Source organism: Penaeus chinensis, unplaced genomic scaffold, assembly GCF_019202785.1.
Source record: "Penaeus chinensis breed Huanghai No. 1 unplaced genomic scaffold, ASM1920278v2 CTG_1096, whole genome shotgun sequence".
In the NCBI taxonomy this organism is placed as follows: domain Eukaryota; kingdom Metazoa; phylum Arthropoda; class Malacostraca; order Decapoda; family Penaeidae; genus Penaeus; species Penaeus chinensis.
Window position 1 is genome coordinate 22501 of NW_025917794.1, and position 15615 is coordinate 38115.

The window sequence follows — 15615 nt, forward strand, 5'->3', positions numbered from 1 at the left end:
TTGCTCCCTCTCTCTTGCTCCCTCTCTCTCTCTCTTGCTCTCTCTCTCTCTCTCTCTTGCTCCCTCTCTCTCTCTCTCTTGCTCCCTCTCTCTCTCTCTCTTGCTCCCTCTCTCTCTCTCTCTTGCTCCCTCTCTCTCTCTCTCTTGCTCCCTCTCTCTCTCTCTCTTGCTCCCTCTCTCTCTCTCTCTTGCTCCCTCTCTCTCTCTCTCTTGCTCCCTCTCTCTCTCTCTCTTGCTCCCTCTCTCTCTCTCTCTTGCTCCCTCTCTCTCTCTCTCTTGCTCCCTCTCTCTCTCTCTCTTGCTCCCTCTCTCTCTCTCTCTTGCTCCCTCTCTCTCTCTCTCTTGCTCCCTCTCTCTCTCTCTCTTGCTCCCTCTCTCTCTCTCTCTTGCTCCCTCTCTCTCTCTCTCTTGCTCCCTCTCTCTCTCTCTCTTGCTCCCTCTCTCTCTCTCTCTTGCTCCCTCTCTCTCTCTCTCTTGCTCCCTCTCTCTCTCTCTCTTGCTCCCTCTCTCTCTCTCTCTTGCTCCCTCTCTCTCTCTCTCTTGCTCCCTCTCTCTCTCTCTCTTGCTCCCTCTCTCTCTCTCTCTTGCTCCCTCTCTCTCTCTCTCTTGCTCCCTCTCTCTCTCTCTCTTGCTCCCTCTCTCTCTCTCTCTTGCTCCCTCTCTCTCTCTCTCTTGCTCCCTCTCTCTCTCTCTCTTGCTCCCTCTCTCTCTCTCTCTTGCTCCCTCTCTCTCTCTCTCTTGCTCCCTCTCTCTCTCTCTCTTGCTCCCTCTCTCTCTCTCTCTTGCTCCCTCTCTCTCTCTCTCTTGCTCCCTCTCTCTCTCTCTCTTGCTCCCTCTCTCTCTCTCTCTTGCTCCCTCTCTCTCTCTCTCTTGCTCCCTCTCTCTCTCTCTCTTGCTCCCTCTCTCTCTCTCTCTTGCTCCCTCTCTCTCTCTCTCTTGCTCCCTCTCTCTCTCTCTCTTGCTCCCTCTCTCTCTCTCTCTTGCTCCCTCTCTCTCTCTCTCTTGCTCCCTCTCTCTCTCTCTCTCTTGCTCCCTCTCTCTCTCTCTCTTGCTCCCTCTCTCTCTCTCTCTTGCTCCCTCTCTCTCTCTCTCTTGCTCCCTCTCTCTCTCTCTCTTGCTCCCTCTCTCTCTCTCTCTTGCTCCCTCTCTCTCTCTCTCTTGCTCCCTCTCTCTCTCTCTCTTGCTCCCTCTCTCTCTCTCTCTTGCTCCCTCTCTCTCTCTCTCTTGCTCCCTCTCTCTCTCTCTCTTGCTCCCTCTCTCTCTCTCTCTTGCTCCCTCTCTCTCTCTCTCTTGCTCCCTCTCTCTCTCTCTCTTGCTCCCTCTCTCTCTCTCTCTCTTGCTCCCTCTCTCTCTCTCTCTTGCTCCCTCTCTCTCTCTCTCTTGCTCCCTCTCTCTCTCTCTCTCTTGCTCCCTCTCTCTCTCTCTCTTGCTCCCTCTCTCTCTCTCTCTTGCTCCCTCTCTCTCTCTCTCTTGCTCCCTCTCTCTCTCTCTCTTGCTCCCTCTCTCTCTCTCTCTTGCTCCCTCTCTCTCTCTCTCTTGCTCCCTCTCTCTCTCTCTCTTGCTCCCTCTCTCTCTCTCTCTTGCTCCCTCTCTCTCTCTCTCTTGCTCCCTCTCTCTCTCTCTCTTGCTCCCTCTCTCTCTCTCTCTTGCTCCCTCTCTCTCTCTCTCTTGCTCCCTCTCTCTCTCTCTCTTGCTCCCTCTCTCTCTCTCTCTTGCTCCCTCTCTCTCTCTCTCTTGCTCCCTCTCTCTCTCTCTCTTGCTCCCTCTCTCTCTCTCTCTTGCTCCCTCTCTCTCTCTCTCTTGCTCCCTCTCTCTCTCTCTCTTGCTCCCTCTCTCTCTCTCTCTTGCTCCCTCTCTCTCTCTCTCTTGCTCCCTCTCTCTCTCTCTCTTGCTCCCTCTCTCTCTCTCTCTTGCTCCCTCTCTCTCTCTCTCTTGCTCCCTCTCTCTCTCTCTCTTGCTCCCTCTCTCTCTCTCTCTTGCTCCCTCTCTCTCTCTCTCTTGCTCCCTCTCTCTCTCTCTCTTGCTCCCTCTCTCTCTCTCTCTTGCTCCCTCTCTCTCTCTCTCTTGCTCCCTCTCTCTCTCTCTCTTGCTCCCTCTCTCTCTCTCTCTTGCTCCCTCTCTCTCTCTCTCTTGCTCCCTCTCTCTCTCTCTCTTGCTCCCTCTCTCTCTCTCTCTTGCTCCCTCTCTCTCTCTCTTGCTCCCTCTCTCTCTCTCTCTTGCTCCCTCTCTCTCTCTCTGCTCCCTCTCTCTCTCTTGCTCCCTCTCTCTCTCTTGCTCCCTCTCTCTCTCTCTTGCTCCCTCTCGCCTCTCTCTTGCTCCCTCTCTCTCTCTTGCTCCCTCTCTCTCTCTCTTGCTCCCTCTCCCTCTCTCTTGCTCCCTCTCTCTCTCTTGCTCCCTCTCTCTCTCTTGCTCCCTCTCTCTCTCTTGCTCCCTCTCTCTCTTGCTCCTCTCTCTCTTTCTCTCTCTCTCTCTCTCTCTCTCTCTCTCTCTCTCTCTCTCTCTCTCTCTCTCTCTCTCTCTCTCTCTTTCTCCCCTCTCTCTCTCTCTCTCTCTCCCTTCCTCCTTCCCTCCCCCTCTCCCTTCCTCTCCCTCTCACCTTGCACAGGCGTAGTCACCGGCGGCCGAGTGACAGGCACCTCGCCTTCCTCTGGCACTGGCTTGGCACACGACATGGCACAGCCGTTATGGCAACACTTCAGGTCGCTCTGGCACCCGGAGTCGTTCTGGCACTCGTCCTGGCACTCGGAGGGGATGAGGCGGCCGCTGGGGGAAGGACATCGGCCGGATTTGTTCACTGGAACGAAGGAAGGGGATTTGTTATGATTTTGGTTGGGGAGAGGGGAGGGGAGGGGAGGGAGGGAGGAGGAAAGAGGGAAAGAGGGAAAGAGGAAGAGGAGAGAGGGAAAGAGGAAAGAAGGGAAAGGGAAAGGGGAAAAAGAGGGAAAGAGGGAAAGAGGGAAAGAGGGAAAGAGGGAAAGAGGAAAGAGGAAATAGGGAAAGAGGGAAAGAGGAAAGAGAAAAGATGGAAAAGGGAAAAGGGAAAGGGGAAAAAGAGGGAAAGAGGAAAAGGGGGGAAAGAGGAAAGAGGGAAATAGAGAGAAAAGAGAAAAGAGAAAGAGGAAAGAGGAAAGAGCGAAAGAGAAAGAGGGGGGAGGGAAGGGAGGAGAAGGAAGGGAGGGAGGATTAGAAGAGGAGAAGAGGGGGGGGAGAGGGATGAAAAGGGGAAAGGGGGAGGGGTCCCAAAAGCCCCCCGAGCCGGATTTTGTCCACTGGAACGAATTGAAAGGGATTTGTTATGATTGGGTGAGAGGAGAAGGGTGAAGGGGAGGGGGGGGAGGGGTAGGGGGAGTGAGGGGAGGGAGGGAGAGGGAGAGGAAGGGGGAGGGGGAGGGGGGGGGAGGGGAGGGGGGGGAGGGAGAGGAGGGAAGGGGGGGGGGAGGGAAGGGGAGGGGGGGGGGGAGGGGAGGGAGGGAGGGAGGGGAAGGAGGAGGAGAGAGCGGAGGGATTGGAGGAAGGGGGGAGGAGTGGATTGAGGAAAAAGGGGGAGGGAGGTTTATGGGAAGGGAGAGAGGTGAGAGGAATGGAGGGGAGACGGGAGGGAGCAGCGGGAGCTACGTGAGCTGGGGGGGCGGGGGGGGATGGGCGGGTGGGGTGTGGGTTCGGGAGTGAACGGGCGGTGATGCGCGGGTCTGGCCTGTCGGCGAGTACTGTGGGTGGAGGGGCAGCCGGCCGGGCATTCACCCTGAGAAAGAGAAAGAGAGAAAAAAGAGAAAGAGATAACTGAATGAGAGAACAGACAGAAAAGAGGAAGAGAAAGTAGCGAAATAGATAAAAGGAAGAAGAAACGAGGCAAAGATATATAACTGAGAAGAGAAAAAAGTAGAGAAAAAAGAGAAACCACATGCTCGCCCGCATACCTCCCCCAGCCTCCCCGCGGCTCCATCCCCCGCGCGCCCTGCGCTCCCTCTCCGCCCGAGCCCGCCCCGCGCCCTCCCCGCCATCGCCCGCTCTTCCCTCCCCCGCCCGCCAGCTCTCCCCCGCCCGCCGCGCCCTCTCCGCCCCCTCGCCCGCTCCCTCCCTCTCTGCCCTGCGCCAGTCTCCCGACTCCCTCTCCTCTCTCCCTCTCCCCCGCTCCCTCACCCTCTCTCCCTCTCCCTCCTCCCTCTCCCTCTCTCCCTCTCCCTCCCCTCCCTATCCCTCCCTCCCTCTCCCTCCCGCCCTCCCCGCTCTCCCTCTCCCTCCCTCCCTCTCCCTCACGCCCCTCTCTCCTCTTCCCTCTCCCTCCCTCCCTCTCCCTCCCTCCCGCTCGCCCCTCTCTCCCTCTCCCTCTCACTGCCCTCCCTCTCCCGCTCTCCCTCATCCCCGCTCCCTCCCTGCCCGCTCCCTTCCCCCCTCTCCCCTCTGCTGCCCTCGCGCCTTCTTCCCTCCGCTGCCCTGCTCCCTCCCGCCCGCTCCCTCTTTCTCTCCCCCCTATCTCCCTCTCCCTCTCGCCCCGTCCGCTCCCTCCCATACCCTCGCTCACTAGACCCTCCTCCCGCCCCCCTCCCTCTCCCTCCCTCCCGCCAGCGCATCCTCCGCCCGCTCCCTCTTCCCTCGCCCTCCCTCCCGCTCCCCTTCTCTCACCTCTCCTCCCGCTCTCCCCTTCTCCCGCTCCCTCTCGCTCGACGTCCCACATCTCACCCCCCACGGCCACCCCACTGCCCCACTGGCACCCTAAGCCACCCAGAACCCATGCCCTCAAAAAAACAACAACACCACATATAAACGCATATAGACATACCCACCCAATCACAAATAGACAATTCCCACAAAAGCTCTATAAAAATTCCCTCAAAAGCTCTTTAAAAATTCCCACAAAAGCTCTTTAAAAATTCCCACAAAAGCTCATTATTAAATATTCCCACGCAAAAGCCTATAGAAATATAGCCCACAAAAAATAGCTCAATAGAAAAGCCCACATAAAGCTCTATAGAAATTCCCACAAAAGCTCTATAAAAATTCCCTCAAAAGCTCTTTAAAAATTCTCACAAAAGCTCTTTAAAAATTCCCACAAAAGCTCTTTATAAATTCCCACAAAAGCTCTATAAAAATTGCCACAAAAGCTCTATAAAAATTCCTTCAAAACCTCTTTAAAAATTCCCACAAAACCTCTTTAAAAATTCCCACAAAAGCTCTTTAAAATTTGCTTCAAAAGCTCTTTAAAAATTGCTTCAAAAGCTCTTTAAAAATTGCTACAAAAGCTCTTTAAAAATTGCTTCAAAAGCTCTTTAAAAATTGCTACAAAAGCTCTATAAAAATTCCCACAAAAGCTCTTTAAAAATTCCTTCAAAAGCTCTTTAAAAATTGCTTCAAAAGCACTTTCTAAAAAATCCTTCAAAAGCTTTCTAAAAAATCCTTCAAAAGCTCTCTTAAAAACACACTCAAATCTTTAAAAAAAAAAAAAAAAAAAAAATATTAAAAAAAATAAAAAAAATAAAAAAATAAAAACTCAATCTTCCTTCAGAACTTTTTTTTTTTTTTTTTAATATTCACCCCCACCCCCACTACCCCACACTCCCCACCACCACCCCCACCACCTTCCCATACAACCCCCCCATACTCCCATCCTCCCCTACCCACCATCCACCACCAACTCCCCCCCTCCCTCCCCCTCCCCCCTCAGGCCACCCCCACCCACTCTCACCTACCCCTCCCCCCCCATACAACCACCCCCACACCAACCTCCCAAACATCTATTCCCCTTAATCCCTTACCTCCTAACCTCCCCAAACCCCCCCCCCCCACCAACCCACCCCAACCTCCCCCACCACTCCCTACCCCCCTCCCCCTTCCCATACCACCCCTCCCCCCTCTCCCATCCTCCCCTACCCCACCCCTCACCCCTACCCCCTCTCCCCCCCCTACCACCCCCCCCCCCTCCCCCTCCCCATCCTCCCCTACCCCCCCCTACCCCTCCCCCCCCCCCTCTCCCTCCCCCCTTCCCATCCACCCCTCCCCCTCTCCCATCCCCCCCACCCCACCCTCACTCCCACCACCACGCTCCCCTCCCCCCCCCCAAACCACCCCCCCCCCCTCCCACTCCCCACCCCCACCCCACCCCCCCACCCCCCCTTCCCTTCCACCCCTACCACCCCCCCCTCCCCCCCTCCCCCCTTCCCATCCCCCCTCCCCCCTCTCCCATCCTCCCCTACCCCACCCCTCACCCCTACCCCCTCTCCCCCCCTTCCCATACCACCCCTCCCCCCTCTCCCATCCTCCCCTACCCCACCCCTCACCCCTACCCCCTCTCCCCCCTTCCCATACCACCCCTCCCCCCCTCTCCCATCCTCCCCTACCCCACCCCTCACCCCTACCCCCTCTCCCCCCTTCCCATACCACCCCTCCCCCCTCTCCCATCCTCCCCTACCCCACCCCTCACCCCTACCCCCTCTCCCCCCTTCCCATACCACCCCTCCCCCCTCTCCCATCCTCCCCTACCCCACCCCTCACCCCTACCCCCTCTCCCATCCTCCTCCCACCCCCTCTCCTTCCAACCCCTCACCCCCTACTCAAACCTTACCTTCCCCCACTTCCCCCCATCCCTCACCCATACACCCCCTCCCCCCTTACCCTACCCTACCCCCACCCCTCAACCCTTACCTTCCCGACACACCCCGACCCACGGGCTGCCCTCCTGCGCGCCGCCGGAGGTCAGATCGCCGGAGGTCAGGTCGCCGGAGGTCAGGTCGCCGGAGGTCAGGTCGCCGGAGGTCAGGTCGCCGGAGGTCAGGTCGCCGGAGGTCAGGTCGCCGGAGGTCAGGTCAACGGCGCACTGGGTCAGCTCGGGGCACCGCGTCCGCTCGCAGGGGTCGAAGCACGAGCACACGTGGCACCCGCGCGCGTCCGCCGCCTGCTTGCACGCCGTACGGGCACTGGGGGGGAATCAGGGGGGAATGAGAAGGTAATTAGAGGGTAAATAAATATAATTAGGGAGATGAAGTGTAATTTGGGGTAATTAGAGAGTAATTAGGCGGTAATTAGAGGCACTGGGGGGGAATCAGGGGGGAATGAGAAGGTAATTAGAGGGTAAATAAATATAATTAGGGAGATGAAGTGTAATTTGGGGTAATTAGAGAGTAATTAGGCGGTAATTAGAGGCACTGGGGGGGAATCAGGGGGGAATGAGAAGGTAATTAGAGGGTAATTTAATATAATTAGGGAGATGAAGTGTAATTTGGGGGAATTAGAGAGTAATTAGGTGGTAATTAAATATAATTAGGGAGATGAAGTGTAATTTGGGGTAATTAGAGAGTAATTAGGGGTAATTAGACTAATTAGGGGCACTGTGGGGGTTCTCAAGTAATTAGGGAGATGATTAGAGGGTAATAGGGGTAATTAGACTAATTAGGGGTGACTATAAGGTAATTACGGGTAATTAGAGATGAGGTAATTAAGGGTAATTAAAATATAAATAGGGTTACTAGAGTAATGGGTAATTACGGGTAATTAGAGAGCAAATTGAGGTAAGAAAGGGTAATTAAACAATAAATAGGGTTATTAAGGGTAACGAAAGAATAAATAAATAAATAAATAAATAAATAAATAAATAAATATAAATAAATATAAAGAATAAAAAAAAAAATAAAATAAATAAATAATTAAATAAATAAATATAAAGAATAAATAAATATAAAGAATAAATAAATAAATAAATAAATATAAATAAATATAAATAAATATAAATAATAAATAAATATAAATAAATATAAAGAATAAAAAAATAAATAAATAAATAAATAAATAAATAAATAAATAAATATAAAGGATAATTTGGGTTAATAATATAATATTAATTATATTAAATATTAATCCCTTCCCCCCTAAACCAAACCAAAAAAAAAAAAAAATCACTCATGCTGAGTAGAATAAAAATAATAATAATAATAATGATAATAATAAATAAATAATAATAATAATAATAATAATAATAATAATAATAATAATAATATTATTAAATAATAAAAAAGAATATTAATAAAAAAGAAAAACTCACGCTGAGTAGCTGGCACTCGATCTTCTCGGCCTGGCAGTCGCTGGCACCGTCGGGGCGGGGCACGACGATGGCATTCGGGTCGTGGGTCGTCGTGGGGATGGCTGGGCACGAGGTCAAAGAAAGATCAGAAGAGGTCAAAATAAAAAAGGGTCAAGAGGTCAAAATAAAAAAGGGTCAAGAGGTCAAAATAAAAAGGGTCAAGATGTCAAAATAAAAAAGGGTCAAGATGTCAAAATAAAAAAGGGTCAAGAGGTCAAAATAAAAAAGGGTCAAGAGGTCAAAATAAAAAGGGTCAAGATGTCAAAAGGTTCAAATAAAAGGTCAAGAGGTCAAGAGGTAAAAAAAAAAAAAGTCATGAGAGGTCAAAATAAAAGGTCGAGAGGTCAAAATAAAAGGTCGAAAGGTCAAAATTAAAGGTCAAGAGAGGTCAAAATTAAAGGTCAAGTGAGGTAAAAAAAAAGGGGGGGGGTCAAGAGAGGTCAGAATAAAAGGTCAAGAGAGGTCAAAAAGGTCAGGTCAAGAGGGATATTTAAAAAAAGGTCAAGAGGGGTTAAAAAAAAGTCAATTGAGGTCAATAGAAGTAAAAAAAAAAAACGTCGACTGAGGTCAAAAGGGGTAAAGCAAGGTCAAGAGAGGTCAGCAGAGGTAAAAAACGTCAAGAGGTCAATTATTATGATTATCATTTTTATTCGACATTATCACTTCTGTTTATAATTATCACTCATTTATAATTATCCTTTTAGTCATTATATATGTTTTTTTTTTTTTTTTTTTGAGTGTGGGGGGGGGGGGGTTATAGCTTGGTCAAAATGATTAGTCAATTATTTATCTGTATTACTGTATTTTCGTTTTTATATTCACTATTTTCTTTTTTTGGGGGGGAGGGGGGTAAACAAAGAGGAGGTAGGTAGATGAATAAATAATAATGATGATGAAGATGAAAATGAAAATGAAAATGAAAATGAAAATGAAAATGAAAATGAAAATGAAAATGAAAATGAAAATGAAATGATGAAGATGATGAAGATGAAGATGAAGATGAAGATGAAGATGAAGATGAAGATAATGATGATGATGATGATGAATAACTTAAATATTAACATTAAGCATTACAAAGCAAATGTTATTCTACAATGCAAACAAATACAGAGAGACAGAGACAAAGAGACAAAGAGAAAGAGAGAGACAGGGAGATTAAGAGAGAGAAAAGAGAGAGAGAGAGACAAAAAAGAGAGAGTGACAAAAAAGAGAGAGTGACAAAAAAGAGAGAGAGACAAAGACAAAGACAAAGAAAGAGAGAGAGAGACAAAGACAAAGCAGAGAAAAAAAATCAGGACAAAAATGCATTCAACTCGCAAAAACAAAAGCAAAAACAGTGTAAACAGTAGACAACGACAGACTCGCAAACAAAGACAACGAAAACCGATGACGCAATTTCTAAATCAAACCTTTCGAAATCAAACCTTTCGAAATCAAACCTTTCTAAACCAAACCTTTCGAAATCAAACCTTTCGAAATCAAACCTTTCTAAATCAAACCTTTCTAAATCAAAACTTTCTAAACCAAACCTTCCTAAATCAAAACTTTCTAAATCAAAACTTTCTAAATCAAAACTTTCGAAATCAAACCTTTCGAAATCAAACCTTTCGAAATCAAAACTTTCTAAATCAAAACTTTCTAAATCAAAACTTTCTAAACCAAACCTTCCTAAATCAAAACTTTCTAAATCAAAACTTTCTAAATCAAAACTTTCTAAACCAAACCTTCCTAAATCAAAACTTTCTAAATCAAAACTTTCTAAATCAAAACTTTCTAAACCAAACCTTCCTAAATCAAACCTCTCTAAATCAAAACTTTCTAAATCAAACCTCTCTAAATCAAACCCCTTTGCCTCTCAATTCTCTAAGCCTTTTCTAACTCCATGCAACCCCTTTCTAGTCCTGTTTCTAATTCAAAATCTCGACGCAGGCGCTTCAGAACTTTTAGAAGTGACTGAATCAGTGCAGGAACTTTAGAACTTTTAGAACTGACTGTACTTTTAGAAGTGACTGAATCAGTGCAGGAACTTTTGAACTTTTAGAACTGACTGTACTTTTAGAAGTGACTAAATAAATGCATGTACTTTTAGAACTTTTAGAAGTGACTAAATAAATGCATGTACTTTTAGAACCTTTAGAAATGACTGTACTTTTAGAAGTGACTAAATAAATGCATTTACTTTTAGAACTTTTAGAAGTGACTGAACTTTTAGAAGTGACTAAATAAATGCATGTACTCTTAGAACTTTTAGAAGCGACTGAACTTTTAGAAGTGACTAAATAAATGCATGTACTCTTAGAACTTTTAGAAGTGACTTTACTTTTAGAAGTGACTAAATAAATGCATGTACTTTTAGAACTTTTAGAAGTGACTGTACTTTTAGAAGTGCCTGAGCTCCCATGCCTAACTGCCTCTTCAACAAATGCCTTCTCTAAACCTTTTCCAACTCCACCCAACCACCTCCTGAATTGACTGAATCAGTGCATGTACTTTTAGAACTTTTAGAAGTGACTGAACCGACGTACGTACTTTTAGAACCTTTAGTAGTGACTGTACTTTTAGAAGTGACTGGATCAACGTAGGTACTTTAGAACTTTTAAAAGTGACTAAATAAATGCATTAACTTTTAGAACTTTTAGAAGTGACTGTACTTTTGGAATTGACTGAGCTCCCCATTCCTAACGGCCTCTCCACAAATGCCTTCTCTAGTCCTTATTTCCAAATCCCACTCGACACTCACATCCCCTGTACCTGATCTTTTAGAAGTGACTGAATCAATGCATGTACTTTTAGAGCTTTTAGAAATGACTCTACTTTTAGAAGTGACTTATTCGACGTACATACTTTTAGAACCCTTAGAAGTGACTCTACTTTTAGAAGTGACTGTACTTTTGGAATTGGCTGAGCTCCCTTCCCTAACGGCCTCTTCAACAAATGGCTTCTCTAACCCTCTAATCTTAATCCTAATCAGTGACTGAATCGACGTACGTACTTTTAGAACTTTTAGAAGTGACTGAACTGACACAGGTACTTCGGAACTTTTAGAAGTGACTGTACTTTTAGAAGTGACTGTACTTTTAGAAGTGACTGAGCTCCCATTCCTAACGGCCTCTCCACAAATGGCTTCTCTCAACCTTTTCCAACTCCACCCAACCACCTATTCCTGACTCCCCACTCCCACTCGACACTCACATCCCCTATAGCGCTCGACGGCCGCGGAGCAGAACTCGACGCAGGAACTGAACTTCTTGAAGCGGTTCAGGTTCCCCGCGCAACCGCCGTAGGTGAAGGGGACGCAGGTGCCTTCCGCCGGCGAGAAGTGCCAGCGCTTGTAGCCGTCGGCGCAGGGGCCTGGGTCGGCCGCCAGGGAGCAGATCACTGGGAGGCGGGGCGGAACGAGGGGCGGGATTAGATTGCGGGGGATTGGGGGGTGGATTAGATTGGGGGGGATTGGGGGGTGGATTAGATTGGGGGGGATTGGGGGGTGGATAAGATTGGGGGGGATGGATAAGGGGGTATTGGGGTGGATTAGGAGTGGATTAGGGTGGGTTGGGGTGGATTAGATGGGGGGTGGATTAGGGGATGGATTGGGATCGATTAGGCTGGATTGGGAATAGATAAGTGTGGATTGGGAGGGGGGATTAGATGGGTGGATTGGGGTGGATTCGATGGGGGGATTGGGGGTCAATTAGGGTGGATAAGGGTGGATTGGGGGGATGGATTAGGGGGGTTTGATTGGGGTGGATTGGGGGACGATTAGGGTGGGTTGGGGGATTAGGGTGGATTCGATGGGTGGATTTGGGGGGATTAGGGGGGATTGGGGGTCGATAAGTGTTGGATAAGATTGGGGATGGATTAGATTGGGGGGTGGATTGGAGAGGATTAGATGGGGGATTGGGGTGGATAAGATTTGGGGGGGTGGATTGGAGAAGATTAGGGGGATTGGGGTCGATTACGCTGGATTGGGAATAGATTAGGGTGGATTAGATTGGGGATTGGGGGTCGATTAGGGTGGATTAGGCTGGATTAGATTGGGAATTGGGGGTCGATAAGGGTCGATTAGGGTGGATTGGGGTGGATTCGATGGGTGGGTTGGGGGATAGGGGTGGATGAGATGGTAGATGGGGGATTGGGGGTCGATTAGGGTGGATTTGAGGTCGATTAGGGTAGATTGGGGTGGATTAGATGGGTCGATTGGGGGGATTGGGGGATAAGGCTTGATTGGGTTCGAATCAGAACAAGGGGCTAGATTAGATGGGGGGGGGGGGGATTTGGGGTGGATTAGGGTGGATTAGATGGATGGATTAGGAATAGATAAGGGTGGATTGGGGGTCGATTAAAGTAGATTAGGGTAGACCTGGATATATTAATAGATTGGGGTAGATTAAACAGGAGGATTAGAAAACGGTAGAGTAGATTCGGGTAGAATTCGTTTGAGAAATACAGGAAGGTCGGTAGATTTGCGTAGATTATATTTAAAAGAAAAAATAAGTAGATTTGGGGTAGATTAAAAAGGAAAATTGAGAAGGAATTAAAAAAAAAAAATAATAATTTATATATATATATATATATATATATATATATATATATATATATATATATAAGTAGGTAGATCTGGCGTAGATTAGAAAGGAAAGTTGAGAAGGTTTTAGTAGATTTAGGTAAATTAAATCACATTATATTATTAATCAAATCAGGCAAAATGCAATAAAATAAAAAAAAATGTTATAATATTTTACAATAAAAACACTACAAGATTAGATTTTTATTTTTAAAAATTAATGTTATTTGAACTAAAACTACACTAAAATAAACAGGAATTTTAAGTTTGATTAATTTTTGAAAGTTATTGATGCAAGGGGTTAGAAAATAAGTTATTGAAGGAAATTTCAAATGAGGCATTCAGAATAATTTAATTCATTCATTCATTAGAAGTGATTAGATAAATGACTGAATTATTTCATTTTGATTAATTCATTCCAGCAGTGCTTAAAACTGTATCTAATTATAGATTCTTTCTTATTCTTTCTCCCTCATTCCTCACCCTCCCTTTCCCTCTCTCTCTCCCTTCCTCTCCCTTCCTCTCCCTTCCTCTCCTTCCTCTCCCTTCCTCTCCCTTCCTCTCTCCCTTCCTCTCCCTTCCTCTCCCTTCCTCTCCCTCTCTCTCTCTCTCTTCCTATCTCCCTCCCTCTCTCTCTCTCTCTCTTCCTATCTCCCTCCCTCTTCCCTATCCCTCCCTTTCCCTATCCCTCCCTTTCCCTCTCTCTCTCCCTTCCTCTCCTTCCTCTCCCTTCCTCTCCCTTCCTCTCCCTCTCTCTCTCTCTCTCTCTCTTCCTATCTCCCTCCCTCTTCCCTATCCCTCCCTTTCCCTCTCCCTCCCTTTCCCTCTATCTCTCCCTTTATCTCTCTCCTTCCCTCTCTCTTTCCTCTCTCTTTCCTCTCCCTCTCTCTCTCTCCCTTTATCCCTCCCTCTCTCTCTTCCCTCTCTCTTTCCTCCTCCTTTTCTCCCTCGCCTCCCGCTCTCCCTCTTCTTCCTTTTATTACCCTTTCGACTTCTCCCTTTCTCTCTTATCTCCCTCTCCTCTCTCTCCCTTTCTAGCTTATCTCCCTCTCCTCTCTCTCCCTTTCTCTCTTATCTCCCTTTCCTCTCTCCCTTTCTCTTTTTATCTCCCTCTCCTCTCTCTCACTTTCTCTCTTATCCTTTATATCTTATCTCCTCCCTCTCTCCCTTCCTCCCTTTATCTCTTATCTCCCTTTATCTCCCTCTCTCTCCCTTACTTATATTAGCGTCCTTGGTGTCATTCCCTCTGGGCAAGAGCGTGTCATGATACACACACACCGCCTCGCATTCCTCTCTCCCTCCCTTTCACCCTCTCTCCCTCTCTCCCTTATCTCCTCCCTCTATCCCTTTATCTATTATCTCCCTCTCTCTCTCCCTCTCTCTCTTATCTCCTCCCTCTCTCCCTTTATCTCTTATCTCCTTTATCTCTTATCTCCTTTGATCTCTTTATCTCCCTCTATCTCTTATCTCCCTTTATCTCCCTCTCTCTCTCCCTTACTTATATTAGCGTCCTTGGTGTCATTCCCTCTGGGCAGGAGCGTGTCATGGTACACACACACCGCCTCGCATTCCTCTCTCCCTCCCTTTCACCCTCTCTCCCTCTCTCCCTTATCTCCTCCCTCTATCCCTTTATCTATTATCTCCCTCTCTCTCTCCCTCTCTCTCTTATCTCCTCCCTCTCTCCCTTTATCTCTTATCTCCTTTGATCTCTTATCTCCCTCTATCTCTTATCTCCCTTTATCTCCCTCTCTCTCTCCCTTACTTATATTAGCGTCCTTGGTGTCATTCCCTCTGGGCAGGAGCGTGTCATGATACACACACACCGCCTCGCACTCCTCCTGCGTCGAGAATCTATTGCTGTTTCCTTGGCAGCCGCTGTAGACGAAAGGCCTGCAGCGCCTGTCATAAGGGTCGTGGTGCCACTTCCGGAAGGACCCGTTGCAAGGGCCCGAGCTCGGGGGAAGGTTGCAGGCGTCTGCAATGTTGAGGAGGAGGGGGGGGTTTTCTATGTTTTTTTTCTCGATTTTTTCTGGTTTTTTCGATTTTTTTTTTTTTTTTTGTGTATAGATGTGTATGTTTGTATATGTATGCATATATACGTATATATGTGTGTATATATGTATGTATATATAGGTAAATACATGTATATATATACATATATACATATATACATATATACATATATACATATATTTGTATATATGTATATGTATGTATATATGTATACATGTATAAATATATACACACACTTTTGCTGAGGGAGATATTTTGTTTTTGATAAATAGATATTAATCCATTTAGTACATTCATTATATAGAAGGACGTGCTCTGTTAAACATTTTAAAAGTTTAATACATAACATTTACCTGAATATATCAAATTAATATTTTTTTTTTAGCATAAAATATTAATCACAAATAAAGAAATTTATTTTATTTCATTTTCTTGTTCTTATTATTTTTTTTTTTTTTTCACTTTTATTGATAAATAGATTAAAATATGTTGCTTCTTTTCTTGTGATAAATATATTAGGCTAATTAGCATATCAAGTCCATTACCATAAACTAAATTAGTTAATATATCATGCTGAATAAAGTTAATTCATTTTCAATTTTTCTAATTTATCTAATTAATGCCAAGATTTTAATTAAGTTTTTAAGTATTAAGGAGTTGCTTTTAAGAATTAATTAGATAGTGAAAAGTAATACTGTCGTGCGGGTTTAATTACTTTGCTAAATGCTAAAAGGTTTAAATGCTTTGTGAAACATGCAGGTGAGGGTGAAGGTGGATGCGGTTGGTCTCTCTTTCTCTCTCTCTTTCTCTCTCTCCCTTTCTCTCTCTCCCTTTCTCTCTCTCCCTTTCTCTCTCTCCTCTTTCTCTCTCTCCCTTTCTCTCTCTCCCTTTCTCATCTCTCCTTCTCTCTCTCCTTTCTCTCTCTCTCATCTTCTTCTCTCCCTTTCTCCTCTCTCCCTTTCTCTCTCTC

The 15615-nt window shown here is 46.5% G+C and overlaps 1 protein-coding gene across 3 annotated transcripts in view; it reads right to left on the reverse strand.

Annotated features, from left to right (window-relative positions):
• LOC125024632 (papilin-like) overlaps nt 1-14533 on the reverse strand; it is a 29490-nt gene extending 14957 nt beyond the window's left edge. Inside the window, exons 1-4 of one of the 3 annotated variants that reach the window (XM_047612434.1) lie at nt 14395-14533; nt 8033-8133; nt 6640-6911; nt 2597-2794 (exon numbers count right to left, since the gene is read on the reverse strand). In XM_047612434.1, coding sequence (XP_047468390.1) covers nt 2597-2794; nt 6640-6911; nt 8033-8106 — 544 coding nt within the window. In that variant the 5' untranslated portion in view covers nt 8107-8133; nt 14395-14533. Of the gene's footprint in view, nt 1-2596; nt 2795-6639; nt 6912-8032; nt 8134-11263; nt 11402-13849; nt 13876-14394 lie in introns of those variants that run through there. The other 2 variants (XM_047612435.1, XM_047612433.1) reach the window with 2 other exon arrangements.
• Between the last annotated feature and the right edge of the window lie 1082 nt (nt 14534-15615).